We start from the raw sequence: 23898 nt of genomic DNA on the forward strand, positions 1-23898 counted from the left end.
GGAGATCAGGAAAAGTGTGAGGAGCAGGCTGGGATACTTCAGTCAGATGCAGATACTGGAACATTTCACTCATATTATTTTACGCATTGATGAAATTAAGAATGAAACAGAATTATTCCTCTACATATGCTATAGACTGTTTCGAGTTATGGTTCTTTTATGTCATATCTAGCAGTAGCCAGGAGTATAAATTGGCCTTTCTGGTGGTTCTGAATACCATCAGGTCTCCATAAAGTTTTTCTATGAATTATTCAGGGACTCTTGGTTGATTAATCTGAATGCATCATACAGCACCCAGAAAGGGAGATTATGGACTTCTCAAAATGCACAGTAGCCTGGAATCCTAAAACTGATTTCTTTGAAGGTTTCATCAGTCTGAGACTAGAACAGTGATGATTAAAATGCAACAGTACTGTCAGCAAGAGAGAGCAGAGGAAAGGAGCTGTGAACAAAGTTCATCTCCTTTTGTTTAGTGAGGTTTTTTGCTGAATGCTGTGTCTAACATCTGCAACAGCTTTTCTACTCATAGCTTTTTTTAGTGAAGACAGCTGCTGGAAAGGGAAGAGAATTCAATCAGATAACAGAGCTGAGGGGGCATTTCCCCAAAATTAAATGTGGTCCTGGGCCCAACTAGGAAACAAACACAGAATTAACAACCAGAAGTGTCAGTTATCCACTTAAAATGCCATGGAGGATTTTTATTAATAGAAGTTTTGAAGGTGGGAGATCTGGTTGAATCAATAGGCTTTAAAGGAGCAGAAAATCAAAGCTGAACCTCAGCTGACTGAGCTCACTTCCCAGCTCTGAACTCCCTGAAGATTCAACTGCAGATTCAACTGAAGGATCATGAAGAGCAATATTCCAAAGCCCTTTAGTAAATGCATAGTGGAACAGCTTGGGTATGGCATTAATTTGAGCTCATTACTCATAAAGGCCCCAGCTAAAATGAATTATGTAGAAACAACACTGAAATGCAGGTAAGTTGAAAGGACTGTGACCTTGAGGAAAAATCACGTATGACAGCTTAGAGGAAACTTCAGTGTATTAATTAAAGCATACACTCACATTAAGCAATACTCAGTAAGCATACTCTTGAATTTTGTGTTTAATTGATAAAAATGTGAGCAGTCCAGAGTATATCCTCAAAGGTATGCCTCTGCAGGAGCCACCGACATTCTCAAATGACTGTATAGCTGCCACTGGATCCCCAAAATACCTGATAATGCACATACTACATTTTTGATGCCAGGGATGCATAAGCTTCCTCTGCACAGATGGCATTCAAGACATAACAAACTTCAAAATCTTAATTCAAATGGAAGTTCAGAAATGGGATTTCTCAGATGCTGTCTGTGTACACCTGAGCTAGATGCACCTCACACACACACAAAGCGAGAACAACTCTGTATATCTACTTATTTCCCAGTGGCAATGGAATTCACCTGGAAGTTGAATTCAAAACCCAGTTTCTTCCACTTTGGCAAGCATGTAGTGCAGACACTATTTTGGAGCGGCAGTTTCTCTGTCACTAAAACCAGGTGTGATCTCTACCTCAAAAAGGGGTTTTCTAGCAGAGGGAAGAGAGCAAAGCGGAGTTCCATCCTGGCAGGCTCTAACTCCTGGATACTTCAGCCAGTTAGATGCAGAACAACGCTTCCCCTTCCAGGAGTTCATCCTTGGTTGGCTTGCAGAGCTACCACCCCAGCTGCACCACACCTAACCTGAGGGTGAAGTGCCACCAGGGAGCCAGCTGCCCCATTATCAGGCTGCCAGCAGCACCAGGGCTTTACAGCTCAGGCAATGCCTGAACCAGCTAGCTCTGGGACCACAGGCAGTGCACCCCAGCCAAAAGGGTATGCAGCAGGGGCTGTGCCAAGGAGATCAAAATACACTGCAAGTTTTCCTCAGAATGAGAAGTAACATTTTTTGGGCCAAGCTTTTGTGTTAGATAGCACTTAAACATCACATCACAATCTACATATCAACACGTTAGTAATTTTTTCCTTAGTCTACTTTTTTTTTTCCACACTCAACTTACACAGTTCTGTTTACGTAACTCATTTCAAACTCCCTTCAGAACAGAAATCATCACAGCAAACCTATAATTAGATTTCCGTTGCACTGCTGATGAGTCTGAAAAGTATGAGAAAATGTATCCTGGCTTCATTACTGTAACCCACATGATGGCAAGACACAAGGAAAGTCATAAATTAAAACACAATCCACTTAAACAAGTTGACAATAACATCCGTCTTTTCATTCAGATGGATAAAAATTAGTGTCCTTTGGGGTTACTGTATACTAATATTAAGTAAATATGTTAATGTATGTAAATAATTACTAATAGTAAGTAAAAAAGCAAAATCAAATCGAACAGATACTTAGTTAAGATGTAAATATTTTCTGGTGCCACAATACAGAGAAGCACTGACAACACGTGCTGAATTAATTTTAGATACATTGTAAAGTACCCTTATTTAAAATTTTCAGAAGTATAGGAGCTTCCTTCAAATCCGAGTCTGAGCACAAAGGATCTGCATCACATTTGCAGGCAATGCAAACTGTAGCTGAGCAATGATCTCAAGCATAGTAGTACAGTAAGATTTGTAGAGTTTTAGGTTCTTTGGCAATTATCTTTTTATATCACCTCTATTTTAACTGCACTAAAATCTATTCAAACTTTTTTAAAGGGTTTTAGGCTTATCTTACTTTGGTCAAAGTTTTCAAATGAGTTCAAGTTAGGTATTGCTAATGCATTTGGGAAAGGCATAACAGCGTTAATCTTCAAACATACTGTGAATATTTTTGAGTCAGTTACTGAGTCTCATTCAGTGTTTCAACTCACCTAACTTGGAGTAATGATAGACCTTCATTTAGGACAAACATTCCTTTTTCAGAACATCACATTCCTAGAAGGCTCCAGACTTCTGTTCTGATTTTCAGATTTCCCTTTTCATTTGTATAATGAATAATATACTTTCATATTTATATATATATATATTTATATATTTATAAAGAAAATGTAAGTTCCTATAATTCAACTGTCAGAATTAATAGCAGGAATATATTTATTTAACATTTTATTTATTTAATTATTTAGCATTTTATTAACAAAAATTAAACCCACCCTAAACTTTTAAACACAGAAAATCTATATAAAGCATTAAAAAACATATAAAAATTAAAAACATTAAAAAAATAATGTAAGCCTGGTTTTGATTACCTTATCTCTAAACTACCACTGATTTAGCCATGTATATATGCAGGCAAACATCTGCCAATTTATCAGGGGCAGGATATAGCTTGTTACTGATGCTCAGCTGCTTTTACTAATAAAATATGAAGGACATAAAAGAGACACCCATGATGGAACTTGATCCTCAAGGTCTGGCACATGACCTTAAAGTCCTTACAAGCGTGAACTACAGGACTGTTTACCATTTAGTCTATGCGAATCCTGTTCCATGCAGTACACAGCATGGAACAGTGCTTAATGCATGCTGAATTAACAATTTACTTTACTTTTTCTTCTTTTAGTCTTCTAATACTCCAGATTATAATAATTCATACATATATAAAATTATTTACTATATTTAGCTGCTAGAGAATGTATTCCGTGATTAATTTTTTAATGGGAATTAATTTATTATTCATCTTTTACCAGAATATAAATGCAGAGGTGGTATTGAGGAAGAAAACATCTGTTAAGAATCTCCAGCTGTGAAGCCCAGTGTTTTGTCATTTGTACTGTTTTACACTAATTTCCCCAGCTCTTAACTTTATCAGGCTTTTACAGCAATTCCCAAGCTACATACTTCAGTGGGTGATGCTACATGGAAGAACATGTCTTCTATTTTTATATTACATTTTTTAGGAACTTCATAATCCTTGAGAAATGCAGCTTTCAGAGGTGAAATTAGCAAACACAGCTGTCTACCTGAAGTTTAACACTTGCGATTGCTAGTAAGTAAAATAAAACCTTTTGGCTTACCACAAAGTAAGATTACAATACATACCTTCTCTAACACCTAACATAAAAATTAGCTATGGATATCTTTCCATAATAAATTGTAGCTGATTTAACTACTGCCTACACTACAGGAAGCAAGCAAGCAATACTAATACTGATATAATAAAGTATGTGTATGAAAAATCTCTGAATGGAAGACAGGAAGCTGATTTTTCAGGTATCCAAAAGGATACCTGACAATCTGTAACCCATTTAACAAAGCCATTCTGGTTTTAATGACTTTGATAAAAATCAAGAAATTTAAGTAAAATCTGAAGAACATGAAAAATCTATGCAAAAAAACCCCAAATAAAACAACAAACGTTCATTGGATATCATGCAGTATTTATGGCAAGAGGGAAAAACATACATTATCTTATTTAAAAGCAGAATTCTTTGGGTATCGGTGTACTCTGACTTCTCCCTCTCTAAAAAAAAAAATTAAACGCACCTTTCACAACCTGACAAAGTCTTTCTACAAAGTAAAAGTGTTGTTGAGGGATATTATTCTTACAAAACTGTAAGGAGCAGATTCATATTTATGAGGCTTTTTAGAACACGAGCAGTGTGCAGCATTAGCACTAACAACTGGCTTCCTTTGTATTGCTAACTGTGCACAAACCCATCAAGTGCATACTGAGGAATGTAAGAATCACAGTATGTAACACAGAAGAGGTTTATTTTACATGGGCTTCACTGAAGTTTCATTATTAAAATTTTTGGGGGCTTGGTATAATATGCAACAATTCTACAGATGCATTTTTTAAATCTGAGAATTTCAAATTGCCTAGCTTATGAACAGATGGTTCACTTTATATGCTTGAGTAAAATTATATAACCTCACAAAGAACATTTACCATTTTAAATCTGATTAAACACTATTCCAAACAAGGACTGGAAACAGTTTGATATTTGTACAAACACAATCTTTTTTAAAGGATTATGCAAACCCATTTAGGCATTGCAAAAAAATGCTGAACTAAGAGACAGAGTGCAATATTTATTTACATTCCATTATTTCACTAAAATGATACGTCCCTGTTTTGCTAGTGGGGGTTTAAATTTGTGTTTCGAATGAAAACGAAGAAAGCTTACAAATTTAAACCATTAAAAATAAAAATATCATTAGTGTCCTAAATAGCTACATTTTAAATTAACTTTATTGACTACAAGAATGACTTAGTGAATGATGAAAACACCCCAGCAGCAGTGCTATACCTGAACAGTTCAAATATTTTTACCTTCTTAGCTTATTTTTGGGCAATTCAATCTTAAAAAAAAAAATCACCTTATGTACTGAACCTCTTATTCTGCATTTTCAGTTCCATACTGGGACTACCTTCAGACAGCTGTTTGAATGATATTTCAATTTGATACAACTTTAAATCTAAGACATTACAGTTGCTTTGTATGCATACTGAGCATGGAAAATTAAATGCTTCATTTTGTTTTAAGTTTTTATTGTTTTTCTTTTACTTGAAGCCGTGGCCAGAAAAATCAAGTTACAAGAGACTCTTTTCATGTTTATAGAAAGCAATGCTTGAAGTTACTTCAAATGTTTATATAAACATAAATGTTTACTATGTGTACATTGAACATGTGTTTCTGCAGTTGCTTTGCTGGCAAGAGGCAGAAGTGTGGCTGGGAGTAAAAACCATAAGTGTGCAAGAGTCTGGGTGGGTAAAGATATAGAAAAAGGAAAAGGTGCTCAGGAAGACTGTGGCATACCATAAAGGTATCATATTGAGCAAGGATCATATCGCACTCGCATTAAAGTAGTACAGGAAACTCATAATAGCATACAGGAGTCAAGAAAAGAACTGAATGGACAAAGGCACAGTAGGCAAAAAGGAGAGATGGAAAAAAGTATGTTGTTACAGTTCTCAGGGTCTAAAACACACTTAGGTACCATTTTCCTAATCTCTTCCCAGCTACCAGGGCTCTAGTAACTCTGCAGAATCTCCTTAGTATTTCTCCCACAGTTTTTATACATCTATGAAAACTAAACTTCTGGCAGTCAGTGCTTTCTTAGACCAGAAAAATAGTTTACTACTATCACTACAATTATTATGTGCACAGTCTTAGAGAATCCAAAAGCCAAAAGTTTTGCAAAGCTGGATGTTACTGTAATTCACTCTTGTGAGCTAATTCAGAATCAGCTTCTAATTACACTGAGTAACAGGAAAGAATATCTGTCTTCAGCTTGATACACTGCCTTGCTCTGACAAGACTCTATGATCAATTTGATATTATTAGAAGCGAATGAAATATCAACTGTGTCTCACTCATGAGTACATGTTGTGCCCAAGTCTCCACTATCATATAACTACAGTTTTAATCAAACTTTAAAAGACTATGGGCTTTATTTATAGTTGGTGATACTGAATGCACATAGCCCAAAATCTTAATCATAAATAAAACTGAATAGCAAAATACTTTCTAATTATCCATGTACATGTGGCACAGGCTAAAAGCCTAAAACATTTAAGAAGATGTGAAATATCTACAGGTGGATTTGCTTCTTCCCGCTCCTGTAAATCTGAATTTATTACTGAATCAAAGTTACATTCTATAAACTGCCACAAGTAACAGACACACAGGTTTTTCTCCAAATACATCTGGCTTAGTACTGTATTTATCCTTATTTATACAGGGATACTATGCATCCTTAAAACATACTGAAAGGTTCTTCTCTACCTGAGAAAATTTAGAGATGTTAATTCTTACATTGCAACACTTCCAAGTTTGGATCTATACACTTTCTAAAAATCCAGAAAAAGTCCATCATTTTAAAGAAGGCTTTCCTTACTGTCTGCTGGCAATAAAACCAGAATCGGAACAAACTTAGAATACCGTACCAAACTTATTTCATAAAATCTTATTTAGTCACCTGCTGTTGAAAATTCGAACCAAAAGCATTCAGAGTATCTGAAACAATGTTTTCACCAAAACATTTACAAAGTAACAGAACTACTGACACTAACAGCATGGAAACAAAACAACTTGTAAGATCAAGATGTATAACACAAACAAAACTTCAGGTCAAATATGTTAAAGGGAGAGAAATGTCATTCCCTTTCTCCAAGATCATTTGAAACCTCAGGCTGTTCCAAGAAGAAAATGAGGGAAAAACCATTCCATTATTTATCTTCCAAAATGAAGATCCATTCATTTTAGTGCCCAATTTTCCTACAATACATCAAGTAAAAAATGAAATTATTTTCCATGTTTTCACTTTCTCCTTTAAATGCCTTCTGAAATATTACAAAGATTTTTTGTCACATTTTCTATACAGTACAGAGACAAAAGGTCAAAACACAGAAACTTTATGACAGCTGAGATTACAAAGTGCCATCCTAAATATCAGGATGACCGCTGGGTCAATTAAAGTTTAGGAAGAAACCTGGGTTTTAAAAACATAGCAGTTAAAACTTTTTCCTTTCAGTAATTTAACTTCTCCTTGGATTTTGTATATTAGTTAAATATGATGTAAACCTCAGGATTAAGGAACAACTGAAAAAAGCTGCGTTTTAATTGCAGTATTGTAAAAGAACATTTCTGATAAATAAAGTTCCAATTCCAGCCACATTTAAATATCTAAGATTGTGCATGCACTGCCTAGAACAGCTGTGGATGTAGGTGCATACAATATAATTTCCCTCTCCTTTTTCTCAAATTCAACAAAATTCCTGGTTTGGTTTTCAGTGTTTAATGCCACCCTATTACATTACTCCAACAAGGGGATAGATTGGATATGTTCTTTACATCAGAATTAGCACCTATCTAACTGCAGGGCACCAGAATGCATTTCTTCTTAAACAAACCTATTTATTTTCATTAATTATGAAATATGTGTATTTCAAATCCAGTGGGAGCATGTATCATTTCTCTCAGTTCTGTTCTCCTCCTTAAATACATGGTAATTATTACATAGTAATCTATATTCTTTCTGCAGTGCAGTAAATAATAACAGCAATTTGGTAATACCTTTCATCAGCATCTCTCATCCTTCTGTGGTTATCCAAGATTTTTAACTTTTCCTTTTTCAAGTCTACTGCATCTACTCGACATGTTGAAAAAAAAATCTCTAATTCTTTGATTATTTTTTAATTTATTTTTAGTTTTATGAACTATTTCTTGAACACTAGTGACCAGGCTTTCTATAGCAGCATTATAGAAATCATTTAAACTTCAGTGGCAATCTCCACCATGACTATCATCTTTTTGTAGTACCTCTAGGGAAGCAAAAACTGAAAAAAACATGTCTATATATGTAAACACTACAAATCTTTAGTGACTGGGCTGTCATATGAACTTCCACCTGTCTGAAAACTCCATCAGACAGTAAAACCTGCAAACTGCAACATTAGCAGGTTGTAAGATTCTTATTTTCCTGTGAAAATTTTATTTCCCTGTGAATTTCTGTACAGACTTGAGAGCTGGAATGACGCAAAACTTTTAATACACAAATGAAATACAACCCGAGAACGTATTCCACCCTATTCTGTGGGATTCAAGCAAAGCATTCATGACTGACCTTTTTCACAATGTATTTTTGAAACAAGTCATTGGGTGTTCAAGCCCTTTATCATGGCAGCCACCTTGATTAACACACTAGGTAATAAACTGATACTTGGAAACCCATTACAAGAATAAACACAGGGAAATACATAATGCCGAGGTCCCCTCTGGTAAATATCTAGAGTAGTATGCTCTCAAGTATGGGCTAAGCCATAACCACGCTCTCTTAAACAAAGGCAGTTTCCCAGCCTCGGCAGCACAGGATTTGCCAGTTGCATATTTGTGCTACTGTTTGTGGAGTGTTTGACAGTAGCTTTAATCCCTGCTATCCAACTTTCATGTCTCTACAGTATTTACACTACTACAAGTTTTTTCTCATATTGTTGACAGTCAAAAGAAAAAATGTATACATGAAGATGATCTAGAGTGCTATGATTTCCATCTTTTGTGAATATTAATAAAGGTAATCTATTTCTCCAATCTTCATTGTTTATTTTTGAAGAAACAAAAGCCACTCAGTTATCAGTTTCAACCAATGCCTGTGACAAAGAAAGGTATCTCCAGCTACAGTACGGTTCCTCGCTGTACCTCTGACTTTAGGGTGAAAGCACTCTCTAAAGCCACGCAATACAGGGCAAGGTGGGCAATTAGCGCAGCTCCCAGAGGTAAATGAACTGTGCCTCTTCCATTCTATAGAGGACTCAGTCCACCAACACCCTGAGCAGACACTGACATTATGACAACTACGTTCAGATTGTTGCAGGTTAAAAACAAAATGCGTGGCTCTTCAGACAAGGTGTGAGGAGGCTGTAGAAAACCTGCCACAGAGACAGTAACAAAGGAACTCTCCTAAACATTTAAGTTGGTTACCTTGCCTTAAAGCAGGAATAGAGCTCCTGTTGGGGGTGGGGTGAGGAGGAGTGGAAAAACAAACAAGCAAGGGTCAGAAATTAGATTTATATCACCTATCATTACTTATTTTTTGCATTGCCACTTGGTAACACCAAGATACTGGTTAATGACTAGCTGGCCAAACCCCCATTCAACCTTTGCCAAAGAACCAGCCAGCACACTCACTTCAATGCAAAGTCCTTCTGGCCTGAGGCACAACCACTTTTTTCTCCCTGCTTGTTATTTGTGATGCAGATTTCTCACTATATGCTTTTTAACTTGGTTTCTGAGGGTTTTTTACTCCTTTTTACACTTATCAGCTCCTCTCATCAGGCTCACAACACTGATCTCAGAACAAGAGAAACTGACAAAAATATATTTCCATTGTCATACTAAGAGACCAAATAATTTTCAGAAATATTGCAAGACTCCCAAGATGTTAAAACCAGGTACAGATACAATGAAACACTGATGTTAGCAAAAGCTCCAGCTACTGTCATCCTGCCTTTCTACAGACAAAAAAATTTAGGAAGTGTTCCTGATGGATCATCAGCACTATGTGATCACTGAATCACTTCCAGTACTGTAAGTCAAAACACCTTACCCAGCTAATACAGCAAAAGAAAATGCACATTACAGGCTTCATCCAGTGTTAGACAGTGCACGCAGTATTACAGGCTGACCACTCACCATAAGTGCTTTCTCCTGTGTGAGTTTTTCCTGTACCTTTTAGCTCCCATTGAGGTCTAAATACTGTAATTCATCTTAAGCAACACTAACCAATAATAAATAGAACAGTTTAAACAAACAGTTGGAAGATATTCATACTCTATGTATCTCACCAGTAACAGTATTTAAATCGTTCACATCTAGAAAACAACAGTTTTGCATCAGCCAACACATTTAAAGTATAAGGGAACCACGTGATGTTTCCCAGTATCTACAGCTTGATCTTGCACTCTGCAGTCAATGGGAGTTTGCAACCTGAGTCATGAATGGGGATTCTGGGAGTTACTGGAATATAAGTAGTAAATACTAGTAAAATTCATCTCAATAAGACCAATTTTACCCCCTACCTTTCACTTAAACTCACTTTTTAGATTGTTTTAATAATTTGAAAATATTTTCATCTTCATTATTTTCGTTAATTTATTTTATAATACTCCAGCAATGCCATGCAATCTAAGCTTCCATGAAAATATCAGTATTTTTCCTATTAAATAAAGAAGTTCCTTCACGTCAGAAAACAGCAGTTATTGGTGTCATTTTAAACACATGTTATAAAGTGTTCCTTATTAATACGTAGTCAGAAAAATTACTAAAAAGCATATTGCTTTATGAAAAATCCTCTATATACTATAATTGTTCATGTAACAGCATAATGGCATGAAATTATTTTTTTTCCCATTATGTATCAGAAGATTGTCATCCTAAAAGTCATTCTGGCTCCCACATTATAAATACACTTCAGTATTTCTATAGGCAATGCCAAAAAAAATCAGCCTGTGCTCACTGACTTTTGCCAACGAAAGCATGACTCTTTGCACAAGAATTTTTTTGCCATTTATAAACAAAGACATTTTGAAAGTTCACGCTTGTGATTGGCTATGGCAACTGATACACTCCATGGCAAGATAAAGCAGATAGTGATTTATAACAAGGAGTAAATACACACAATAATTCCATTTAAACATATAACATTATGTTTAAAAAAAGGTATGCCAGATTACACTTAAAATTATCCATTGCACTAAATATTATATAATCTATGCACCAGATATTCAGGAATTAATTCAAGTTATATGAAAAATTATCCTGTGGTACTACCAAACAAGTAATGCCAAACTACAAAAATTACAGAGTCACAAACCTTTAACATTAAAAGATAATGTTGACTATTTCACCAGAAGGCAACTCTAATGCTAAAATTCTTACTGATGTAGAATAGTCTCAGGCATTTCTGACATGGCTTTCATTTTCACCACCTGCCTGCTCTTCAGTCCTGTGACTGCTTGGTGTCAGAACACAGGACAGTCGATCTAATTTGCACAGCTAACTGCAGAATGTCCTAACAAACTGCTCTGGCCTCGCACATCACCAGGCTATCCTAGAGCTTGACCACTTCACCTTTTTCCCACTGCCCTCACTACAGTGATGACCGTATGAGAAACACCACAGGGAGGAGAACCCTCGTGGGTCAGCAGCTAAGTTTTCCTAAATACATTAACTACAGCTAATTTAAACAATCTTTAGGCTCTGTCTAAAGACTGAATATTGTAGTTGCAACTTTTATTTATGCTCCCATAATATAATCAGGTGAGAGAAGCCAACATGTTTACACTATTTGAGTTCCTAAATCTCAGTAACGTGCAAGAAACAGGAACACTTTGAAACGCGCTAAATACTCAGTAAATGATTCTTACTTGCCCAGCAAGCAGGAATTTCACTGGGGGTTAATACACATTCTACCTTATCTACTTAATTTTATGCTGTCTTTTTGTTACCTGCACAATTTTCATCTCTTACTAAAGCATAAGAACACAGTGGATAACATACCAAAAGAGCCTAAGCCAAGACTATCTTCATTTTATTCCACTTCTAAGAATGTAGAAACCACTAACATTGCATGTGGTTCACACAAAAAAGGAAGACAGAAATTATTCCATTTTTCTGCAGCTAAAACCTGAGGTTTTATTTGGGCAGGGTGTGTGTGTGTGTTTACTTTGGGGTTGGGTTTTTGGGGTGGATTGGATTTTCTTTAGTTTTCTCAATCTTTGATCAATTTTCTATCAAATTCATCAGAAGATCACCTTACTAAAAATAAAGTAAGATCTTAGTAAAGAACACACGATTTGGCTTACGGGAACATGTCATGACAAATGACACTTCTTTGTATAACAACACTGAAGACACACACAGTAATTAAATAAATAAATAGTGCAGATTAAATAACTAAATAGTGTAGTTATACAGAACACAGACACTTCCAGCTTATAATACTTCTGTGCTGACTCCTAAGATCATGCTTAGTCTACGAAAGCCCGAAACAAATAAATAAAACTCCAGCTCCTGAATAAAATACTAAGCTGACTGGAAGTATACCCCATACTGTCAGTACAAATACAAAGAAATACAAGTCTGTAATTTTTTTCCTCCTGTTTACTTTATAAAATGCAAGAAAAACTGAAGTTGCAGTTTTCCAAACTCACTGAACAAATTGGTCACATAACTCCTATTCAGTTCAGTGGAAGTTATTTAGCTAAATCCCCTGGTCATCTTAACTTACGTTTTCAAAATCTGTCATTACAGCTAAATTAAGCTCTGAGCGATACAGGAAATAACTAACACACAAATCAGGTGACAACCCTTATGAAAAGTAATGTAAATGTTTTGTCTTACCTCATTAAACCTTGTCACAAGGTCGTCTACAGCATTACGTTCGCCATTGGGAGAAGAAAGAATAGTGGCAGATATGGAAGCTTTAATGGATGGCAGCTTGCTTTGACATTCAGTATTACCCAAATCCCTGGTTAAAAAGCAGAGGTAGTCAATGGGTAAGACTTTCCGGTAGAGCTCCTGCTCCTGCTCAGTCAGAATGCTGGCAACCTCCTCCGGGAACTGGATGAGGTGCTGCAGTTCGATCAGCTCTCTGCTGATACCAGCCACATTGGAGGGAAGGACGCCGGAGCCAGCCATAGATGTACACGCTTGACGTTCTAAAACAAAACAAAAGAAAAAATTATTAGGTTTCACCTTTAACTTTTGGACCGGGCTGTGCAAAAGCAAGACAACTCGTTCCTTTTCTTCTGTTCAAGTGTTCATTCATTTACTCAGCAGCACACTATATTTAAACAACCCAACATGTTCTTTTAGTCCAGGTCTTTCTGCATATCTCTGTATCTAGTATAAGCTAGATAGCAGGTGACTGGGGCTTCTGAGGTTGTTAAACTACTTGCCAAAACACAGCTGCTTCCTGACTTCTCCAAACGCCTGCTTCCATTACCTGCAGTCTTGTCAAAATTCCAAATATAAGATCATCTGGGCAGCACGTGGCTCTGTTTTGCCTCAATATTAGAGTACATGGTACAAAGGGGTTTGAGGCCTTGACCGCGGCATCAGGACTCCACTGCCACAAGAAGTGATGTATAATGATCACATAAACCCCATGTGAGTCAGCCTATTTCTTCATATTCCTTATGCTACAAGATGCAATTTATTTGAGCTCACTGCATCATGAAACTAAATGTTTGAAGTTACAAAACATTTTTCATTCTTCTGGGAAAATGCATATATTCAGGAATGTTCTATCCATTATTACAAAACATTCATGGTAGTTTTATAATATCCTAGCAGTGATGCTTCTTGAAAAATAAAACTTTTCCTAAGAAGGAAGAAGCCAAGCTTTGTAAGACCATGTGGAAAGCCTGAAACATCAACACAATGATTCCAAAACAGTATGAGTCTTCTGACTAGATAAGTTTAAAATGGGTTCTCTGAACAATACTTTTTCAAGGATTACTTAAATGTATAAACAGTCATAGTAGTGGATTCTGTACTCTTCTTTCCCAGGAAGAGGAATTTTTTTTTTTTTCACATTGTTCACAAAATATCTTCAGACATTTTTTTGCATACATAATGGAGGTACATTCCAGATCTATCTTTTATTTCAACTTTTTAAGTATCAATAAACTCTCATTTCACAGAGGGAGCAAACATTCTTTCTGTTCTCTAAAAAAACCCAAGGTCATAATGACTGATTACAATTCATTCTCTTACAATAAACAAAATATGCTACATCAGGTTTCCCTTGCTACATTCATTTCATGCAAACTCTAGTATCAATCAATGGGAAATTAAAAGGACATAAAATTGCCTTTTCTACTAAAAGTCAACAGATAAGTTACAGCAGTCCTAAAATAAAGCCTTTGGGCTAACAGAACCTGTTGAGAATTTTTTGAACACATAAAAGGCTTCTGAAAGAGCCAAAAAGTAATAGTTTCTAATTGCTACTAGTGAGGAAAAAAGTAATGGACTTAATCTGCAGCAAGCAATATTCTGGTTACATAGTGAGGAATGGTATAACTAAGGCTAGTGAAGTATTGCTGTACAATATCTGCAGTTATCAAGAATTCTCTGCCACTGAAACTCCTGCAAGAAAGATCACAGGAAAAAAAGACAGTTACGAACACATGTTGACATGTTGATCCTGTTTTGGGCTGCAGGTGAAGTGCAATGAGCTTCTGCGTTTCCTCTCAGTCTCGCTTGCTTTGATTCTACATGAGACCCCAGCTGTTTTCTGCTCCAGTCTGTGTGGAACAACTCTGAAAGGCTTCACAAGAAAAAGCTCTTAAAGCTCAATTGCACTGTCCTTGACTTCGCAACAGAACATAAGCTTACAGCAAAGTAAAAGCAATGCAAAATATAATGTTCATGTACTATTGCATGGACTGTAAATCGGCACAGTGCTTTGCATGTACAGTATTTGGTAACTACAGTTATAAAAACCTTATATGTATCAATACAGTAGGAAAGGAAGGAGTAACTCTACAAGGAGCATGCCCAGTCCAGTAGCGACTGATGGAAGAGAGATCACACACAAGTGAAGATGGGCTGTTCCCCAATGCACTGCTTGCTGATGAGATTTAGGGGTGCATTCTCAGTAATTCACCCACATTCATACTTCCAACAGATCTATATTCCACATTGTCTCAGAACTCCAGCTTTGCTCAAAGACCTCAAAAACTGGCAAAGATTGACAGCGAATTTACAACAGGCTAGAGCACTGATCACGATCTTTTGCATACCACACTACCTAAGTAAAATTCAGGCTCCATTGATTACAGCCTCCCACATCTAAGAACAAGGCTCAAACTACTCCAGTGACCAGAGGTAAGCAAGTGCCTCCACAGTGTATGTCCGGACTGCCAGAAACTACTAGGAATATCTCATTCCAATGTTATTTCACTAGACTGACTGCCCATTGATCAAGTCCAGCAGAAAGCTAATGCAGGGATTTTGAAAGCCTTTAATGAAAGTACTGTTAATGAAACCATCGTCACCCATAATGCAGGCTTCACAAGCCAGCTTCATTCTAACAGAAAAAAGAAGCTTTCAAAAAGAAAATCTTCTTTGCGGAAGCTAAGCCAAGATGATTCAAGTCACAGGCTAAACAAGATCAGCCACTGGTGTTGCTGGATTTCGAAGACGACAGAAAATAAATCAAACTCTCCCCGATTCAAAAAACTGAATTTCAAACTAGGAACTAAACAAGCACTGCATCTTTAATGTAAGAGCACATGGAACAAGCTGCTGCAGCAAGAGTGCAGATATCAAAGGAGAGGTGCACAGACCAAACAGAATTATGAAAGTCACAGCTCATAGCTAAAGTATGGATATAAATACTGAAGAAATGGAAATATAACTTATTTCTGTTGACTATTTCTACACCTATAAATATTTCTTTTATCCATAATTCATATCTTTGCAAGGCTTGGTTGTTGACATATTTCACCTCTCCAGATTCTTATTTGTTATCTTTCCTCATTCCAGTTTTTTTCTCTTCTGTGTTTTATCACAGAAAATCCAGGATCCTCATTCTCAGCTTCACCATCCTCCATGATTTACACTCTGCAGAAAAATCTACTCCTTTTACTTTCTTTTTATTTGCCTGTACCAAGCTAGTCTTTTTCTTGGACTATATTTTGTCTCTTTTTCATGTCTAAGACTTCTATCATTTTTCACACCAGTAACTGATCTACACCTCTCTGTTTCTGCTATAAAACTCCCTAACCACTCTCATCCTCAAAGTCCTCTAGCTTTGTATTGTCATTTTATGTTCTTCAGGAAATAGATCTTATCTTTCTGTGCTTCAAAGAAAGACCAGGTCCTTAGATTAACTTGCAGAAGGGAACTGCTTTCAGGCCAAAATCACAGTGAACTCTGTTATGGTTAAGGCAGGATACAGTCCTCACTAAAATTGGGTGCTGCTGCAGTGAACCATATTATTCTTTGTGCTCTACCACATCCAGTTAATGCTAAAGTTAGTAGAAGAAAACGAGGACCCTGACTATTCATTTGCAAGTGTCTAAAACTGGAATTGATAGCTTTGCTTATCCTTCTGATAAACAACTGAAGCACATAACCTTTTAAATAGCAAGCACTGCTTTTATTAGTCAAAACAAGATAACCTCTGCCTAGCTTTATAAAAGGACTCATGGGTTGACTTAATCATTGCTGATACACATGGCAACAAAAAGGTCTTATCTCCTCTAACAAAAGCATAATCTGTTTAAGAACGGGAGAAAAATACAGAATGCTTGCTTCAGGATACTATTCAGCCTAGGCTCATCATAAACTCTAAAAAACACTGTCTCAAGAACTACTATTTTTTTTTCTGTAAGGTTTAGTATATTCTTCTATCAACAGATTAACTTCAAATTAACTCAACCTTTATTACTATAAACTTAGAATTTTGGTACATCTTGTATATGTATAGGCTGTACAAAGCTATATTGAAAAATTTCAAGTATGCAAGTATGTAAAACATACATAAAAAAATCTGTGCATTTTTGTGTCTGTATACCAGAAAGTTTCAAGACAGTCTTGAAAAACTGTTTTCCTGGTGTTTTCCTCTATTGAACCATATTGTTCATATTTGCTATACAAGCCAGAGGTCGATTCAGTACAATATGAAAAACAGGGAGTTCACTTTAAAGAAAAAAGCAAATAGACTTTTCTAAATAAAACTATGAAAAGATACTGCTAGAAGGCTAGTGTTAATTATCTGAAATCATTCATAAACTTTTTCCACATTTGTATGTTCTTAGCTGTGATGTGATACATCGTAATAATAAAAGCAAAATTATCTGTACGTTTACCATATTTGCTGTAGAAGTAAAATTTAAAGGTGCTTATTAAATTTTATTTCATCATGCACACAGATAATTAATACACAATATGATATATATAAATGTTGGGCTGCTGCCACCCATTTTCTCTAAGCAGAAATTCAATATTGGGTTTCAGCAAAGTAAGTGGAATTCATACAAAGACAGAAAGAAAATAAATACAGCCCTGACTGTAATCGCACCAATGTCAAATATGCTAATCCTGTGCAAAATTAGTTGCCAACCATGCAATTTGTACTTTGATAAAATCACATCATTTTCCATGTGAATTGTGACCAAGTAAGGACAGTGGTACAGAATTACTTTCATCCCAACTCAAACACAACTACTCTTACATTTGATACTTGTAGGAATGTGCTACATGTATGGCAGTACACCCAAGGAAAAGCCACTGTACTTTTTAAACAAACACAATCTCAGAAAAGTAAACCTGCCCAAAAGAAGAAAACTGACTTTCAACAAAGTTTGATAAATTGACAAATGAGATAATCAGATTTGCTTCTTAGTTTTATTTCTAGGTTGCTTTTCTTTTTGCACTTACTTTGCGGGAAAGAAGCATTCTCTCTACATCCAAAACCCAGCAATTTGAAAGCAGTGAAGTGAAAATTACAATCACTAAAAAAGCACTCACTCTCTAGAAGACTACTGGTGGAAGACCCTGTGATTATGACAAACTGTTCTAAAGCAGAAAACAGGTTTGAACAGCTGTAAGAATAAAATTAATTTTTCAGCCTATTATAACATCTTATTACTCAGTTGCTTTTAAGGTAACAGACTTTGCTTCCATGAAGTTATACTACTGTGACCAAGGTTACACAAATATCTTAGAGGAGTATTTTTCTCACCTGGTATTAAAAGATAATAAAACAAATGGATTATAATAGAAACCTTTTTAACAAGCCATGCTACAGACATCATAGAGACTGTATGCTTTAAGAGAACATATGGATTATGTTTACTCTAAGAAAATAAAAGTAGATCATGGGAAAAAAAAAACCAAGAGAGCCACAGGTAAACAACTGTCAATATATGTAATACAGAAGTGTTCTGGTCAAAAAAAGAGGAAAAATACATTAAAAAAACTCTCCTAAACAGAAGACACATATGTAATATATCATAGTTTAATTGAACATCAGCTTCAGACACAGACCAGCATAACTAGGATAGCGTATGTCCCTTGGATGTGACATATCTCAGTACCTTAATAACCATACCAACAATCTTTTGTTAATTTCCTGTTCCTCTTCTGTATAATTAAAAACATATCTCTCGTTCTCTTTTAATGAACATGAATCCACTATTACCAATTTTGACTGCAAACAACTCCAGTATCAAAGGGCCTGATACTAAACTCAGTGGGAAGCTTGCCACAGAACAGGATCAAGTTCAAGTTTAATTTTACTGTAAAACCCACTGAAATTAATACATCCCATTTCTTCTTCAAATTTACTTGAAAGTCAAGTAATCAAAGAATTGGAAGATGCACATGCTCCCTCTCCATATCCATAAATCTAGCAACATGAGAGCTGCTTCTCAAAACTGCCTATCAGCAGGCATCATAAATTATTAGCAGAGGAGCTCTGGAGCTACAAGGTACTTGCACTAAATAAAACTGGTGTTCAGTATGACCTGAGTATCAGTAAGGAGAAGATAATACCCCCAGCAAAAGAGGTTTCCCAGATGATATCTTGAAGACAAGATTTAGCCAGGGTGTGTATGGAAAATAATTTATTAGACCAAGTGATATTACAGACACACTCCAGGGGCACAAAATCTTTTTGAGGTTTGGAATAGGAACAGCAAACTTCACAGCTAGTTTGAGAATACCTGTTTTGAGTTTAATTTGATCATGGTAATAGCAAGACATTGGAGAAGGTGATCTTGCAAGTCATTGCAAAGGGCCAGGTGAAAAAGGAAAAAAGGTAGAAATAACCTTAGAGCAGAATTTTGCTGGAAATAGATCACTGTGAAACTGTAACACACATATTTCTATGGAGGCTGAGATTTTATTGTTGAATAGAGTTATGAAAGCACTGGAGAGGTTAGTGGTTTGTTTTGGTTGGTTTTTTTTTTAAAAAAGGCAGCAATCATATTGAGGTGTAATTGAATGAAATTACAATTATATGCCACAAAATCCTGGCTCATGAACTGACCAGCATAATGGAATTCAGCAAACAGAAAGATACAGAGTACTTGCAACAAAACTACTTGCTCTTAAAGTTACTTCTTACTTTAGGAAATTGCAAAGGGTTCCGTTTTGAAAACCAGACTCCAAACTGTATGCTCTTCCTATCTTTTGCAATTATAGCATCAGTCAAATCAAATCCCAGCCAAAAACAGAAAGTACTGTATAGTTAGAGATTCAACAGGCCTATATAATTTCTGACGTGAAACAAATTTAAGTTGACTAAAAAATTTACACACTTATCAGGACAGCTGAGATGTATAGGCATGGGGAAGATTCTCCCTCTCCCCCAAGCTGTGGACAAACACTTTCACAGGGTAAAATTATGCACAGAGAAACTTTCACTCCGATTTTAAAGCTGAATTAAAGAAGATCAACTTTAAGTACTTACATTACATACCAATCCTTACATTTTTCAGAACTTCCTACCCATAAGTATGAACTTGAAAACCTATTTAAACTCTGGTTGGATTCAGAAGAACCTGTTTGTAAACCAGATATATGAGCACTGACATAATATATGGAAGGAATTTAAAGCATCACCATGATTTCACCACACCTGAGACTGCCATGCCTGCCTCTATCATCCCTAGTGCACAGCTACACGCTGCCCTGCATAATTACATCCACACTTCTGCTCAGATTACCGGCAGACCATCCCCGGGCTTTTTATTACTCCACCAGTCTGAGTCATTCACGGAAATATTTTGCAGCATACAAAAGAAGAACTTGGCTGCTTGTCCCTGAATTACCATATACTGTCAACACGTTTAACCAACCATTTCCTGCTCTGTGTGCAATTTGGCTGGTACTGGCAACAGCTGATAGAAACCATCACAGACTTGTCCATAATAAATGGATCTGTTGGGTTTGCTTCTGGCTGTATACTCATCGGAAAAATAGTAGTAACAGTAATTTCGACTCTACCAAAACAGTAGCAGACCTCAGAACATAATTTATCCCATTTAATACTGATTTCATGGAACTAGCAAAGAGCTGAGACTGCATCCTCATGCAGACGCAGGATGACGAGCAACGCCTCTAGAGTATCTTGTAAGAGTCACTGTGATACTGTGGGTTAATCCCAGACAGCAAACATTTCTTCTGCACCTGAAATAATAAGCTTTGAAGGCAGCGCCTAACAAATTACCCCTACGCTACCACAGTAGCAAATGGATATCTCAGCTACAAAGAGCACTCAGTGCTATGCAAGATTTGGCTGAACACAGACACGTTCATAGATATTAAGGGGAGATGCATCAGCAGCGTGTATTGCCGAAAGTCAGAAGAGATCCACCATCTACATGTTTAGTCAGAAAGCAGCCTTATTGCTTCCAGTTTACATGTTTGGCAATAGGCCACCTGAGCCCTGCTAGTTTAGGGGACCTTCTCCTATTGCTATAGTTCATGAAACTATATCTTGATTTCAGAACACCTGCCAGAACAAGGTTTAATTATAAATTTGGTAGGTAAGACAGTGAGCGTCCCATCAGCTGGACAAAAATTAGATTTCAAAAGCTATTTGATACCAACATGCCATCTGTCTTGCTGTGGCAAGTTGCAGCCCGTGCTGTGCAAGAGCAGACTCAAGATTTCATTGCTTCAGAGGCAACCATCATCATGAAGGCTGGGTGAAGGAATTCAGGGAAGCAAAGGCTGACTTGTAAGTCTACACCTTGATATCACAGTGTAACAGATATGTGGAAAGGCTGTAAAGAGGTTAATATGACACCACCACACTTGCTGTTGAACTGTTTTCAGCTTTTTCATTATTTTCTGCTAATCTAATCCCATCTAATGAATCCCTTCCTCTGCCAATCTCCTGGAGATGTTTTCAGAAATATTCCACTTTCACATACATTTCACAAATCTTTCTCCTAATCGCTGTCACAGTACAGTCTATCAGAATGTTGACTCAAGCAACACACCAGCAGGACTCTTGATGCAGCATCTGCATTCAAGACCTTTTAAAATACTGAATATAAATACAGCTTAGCACATGGAATGCTAAGTTCAAATGCTAAATAAATGTATATATAAATTATGAGATAAAATCCAGCCCATAAGAAAGAAATGCTCAAAAGGGAAGATTTATGAGTTGACTTTGGAAGAAAGGAGTGTTCTAGAAAAAGAATGTACAGTTCTCACTGCAAAATGAACCAGTTACTGCTTGAGTTAAAGCAGACCCCAAGTTTTAACCTCACCCACAAAAACTGATACAAAGCACGTCCAAAATCAAAGCAGGAGTTTCTGCACACTGACAGAACAAAATTTCATTAAAACGTATACAACTAAGTTAACTCAGCAATGGAGAAATATCCAGTGGTTAAAAAGAGCACAAGAATCTCGGATCACATTCCAATATTTGAGTGTTTTGATCAAGATGGAACAAAGTTAAACTTACTTTGATTTTTTCCCACTTACATAAAGTACAAATTAAGTAATTTTTCAGTTTCAAGAATAAAACAACTCTGTTATAGATCAGTGAGAATAGAGAAAAGGTGAACAAAAATGCAATTTGAGGATACATATATACCTATGGAAAACAAGGATGTTAAAAATTACGTATACAAAGTTAGGTACCATTAAAGCAGAGACTCATGATCTTGATTTTTCACTTAACTGCAAAACTGCAACAACAGACATTTTCAATGTTTCAGAGCCTCAGCCTTCAGGCGTTACTTTTTAGCTTGAGGGCACTGGTCTGATGTGGAATCAGCAATCCCTGCAAGTAGTTACTGATCTGCTGTAGTTTGCTTCTTGCCTGCACAACTTGTAACAATTGCCACAAACACAAACTGCATTTTTGGCTTTAAAATCCTCAGAAACACATTTTGTAACAAACATCACCTTCCTTACTTTGGTCTCACCCTGAAGGTCAGATTACATGGGGCAGGAGACCCTCCAAGGATACTGGGGAAAGAGGAATGTCTGTTCTCACCTCGTCCAGTTATCCAAATACCACAGAGAATATTAATGCCTAAATTCAAAGAACTATTTCAATGAAAATTGTTTCGCTTTGGAAAACAATCATTAAGTAGAGGCCTTTAAGGTAAAACCAGTAAGAATGTTCACTATGGCTTCAGCATCATACCAAATCAAGCAGATACTAAAACTGCCATTGATGTTAGTGATATATCATGAAGACTTGATGCCTATCAGGCCAATAAAATTTTAAGTATAATTATGTCAAGGAATAACACGAGAATTCAGTAAAATCTGCTAAGTACAGTCTTTGTGATTTATGATTCCTGTCTTTTGAATCCAGTGCATGAAAGATGCTACCAGATTTTCCACATAAACCAAAAGGAGGCAAATCCGCTGCATAAGGTCTTTTGGTTATTATTCTTACTGATTATTGGAACAAAATTAATCCAAGTCACATCCAGCAAAAACAACAACACTTGATTAAATGTTCCTGATTTAAGCCCTGAAGCTTAGCAGTGAAAGAATTTTAAAGGAACATAATACACTTCAAAAATGTTTGATTAATTTGGAGGTTTCATCATTCCAGCCTGCTTTCAGTAGTTACCTAAATAGAATCCGATCACAGAATCATTTAGATTCGAAAAGACCTTTAAGATCATTGAGTCCAATGTTAACTTCGTACTGCCAAGTCTACCACTAAACCATGTCCCTAAGTGCCACATCATAACACTAGCTTGTTTTAGATCTGTCCGCTATATAATTATTTCACAGGAAAAGGACAGAGAATTGAGCCACTAACAGCAAATACTGCTGTTGATCATGGACTTGTGTTCAAAATATCTTTGTGTGATCTGCTAAGGAACCTTGTTCACTTTTTTTATATGTATAATAATACAAATTCAAACTTCTTATCTGTGTAACTGTAGCAAAACCCCTTCAACCTACACCTTTGCTGCGTAGCTTTGGTGAGGGTTCTGTTACTCACTCTACTGCATATCTGAACATTCCCTGATTATGAGAACATTTTTTGAATGGGATAATTACCATATCAGCTACAATTTAATTTGATATTCCACACATTTAGATTTCAAACAAAAATAAAATCAAGGAAAAAAAAGTATTTAAACAAAAATATAAATTTAACATATAAAAAGACATGCCCTAAGATGTAACAGAAAGGGTAGCATGATGTACTATGGCATCAGTCAAAAAAACTGTATTGGAAGATCACAAAACTATTGCAATAATATTTTTTTATTATTCCTGTCAGCAGTTTACAGCAGGAAGAATCTACCAAGAACAATATGGCCTTTTCAAGTACTGTTATAGTGTACCAGAATTTAGAAAGATACTTAACAAAGGGTTAACAAGAATAGTGATTTCTATACTGCTATAAAGAAATGTATTACAGTGTGGTAATTCTACCTCTGAGTTCAAAATTCACTATGTAGAGGAAA

At 36.1% G+C, this 23898-nt stretch overlaps 1 protein-coding gene across 2 annotated transcripts in view; it reads right to left on the reverse strand.

Annotated features, from left to right (window-relative positions):
* PLCE1 (phospholipase C epsilon 1) overlaps positions 1 to 23898 on the reverse strand; it is a 179522-nt gene that overhangs the window by 48910 nt on the left and 106714 nt on the right. For both annotated transcript variants that reach the window (XM_080403553.1, XM_080403554.1), the window contains one exon: positions 12821 to 13137. In XM_080403553.1, coding sequence (XP_080259679.1) covers positions 12821 to 13137 — 317 coding nt within the window. The remainder of the gene's footprint in view (positions 1 to 12820; positions 13138 to 23898) is intronic.

This window comes from Falco punctatus (assembly GCF_963210335.1).
Source record: "Falco punctatus genome assembly, chromosome: 9".
Lineage (NCBI taxonomy): Eukaryota > Metazoa > Chordata > Aves > Falconiformes > Falconidae > Falco > Falco punctatus.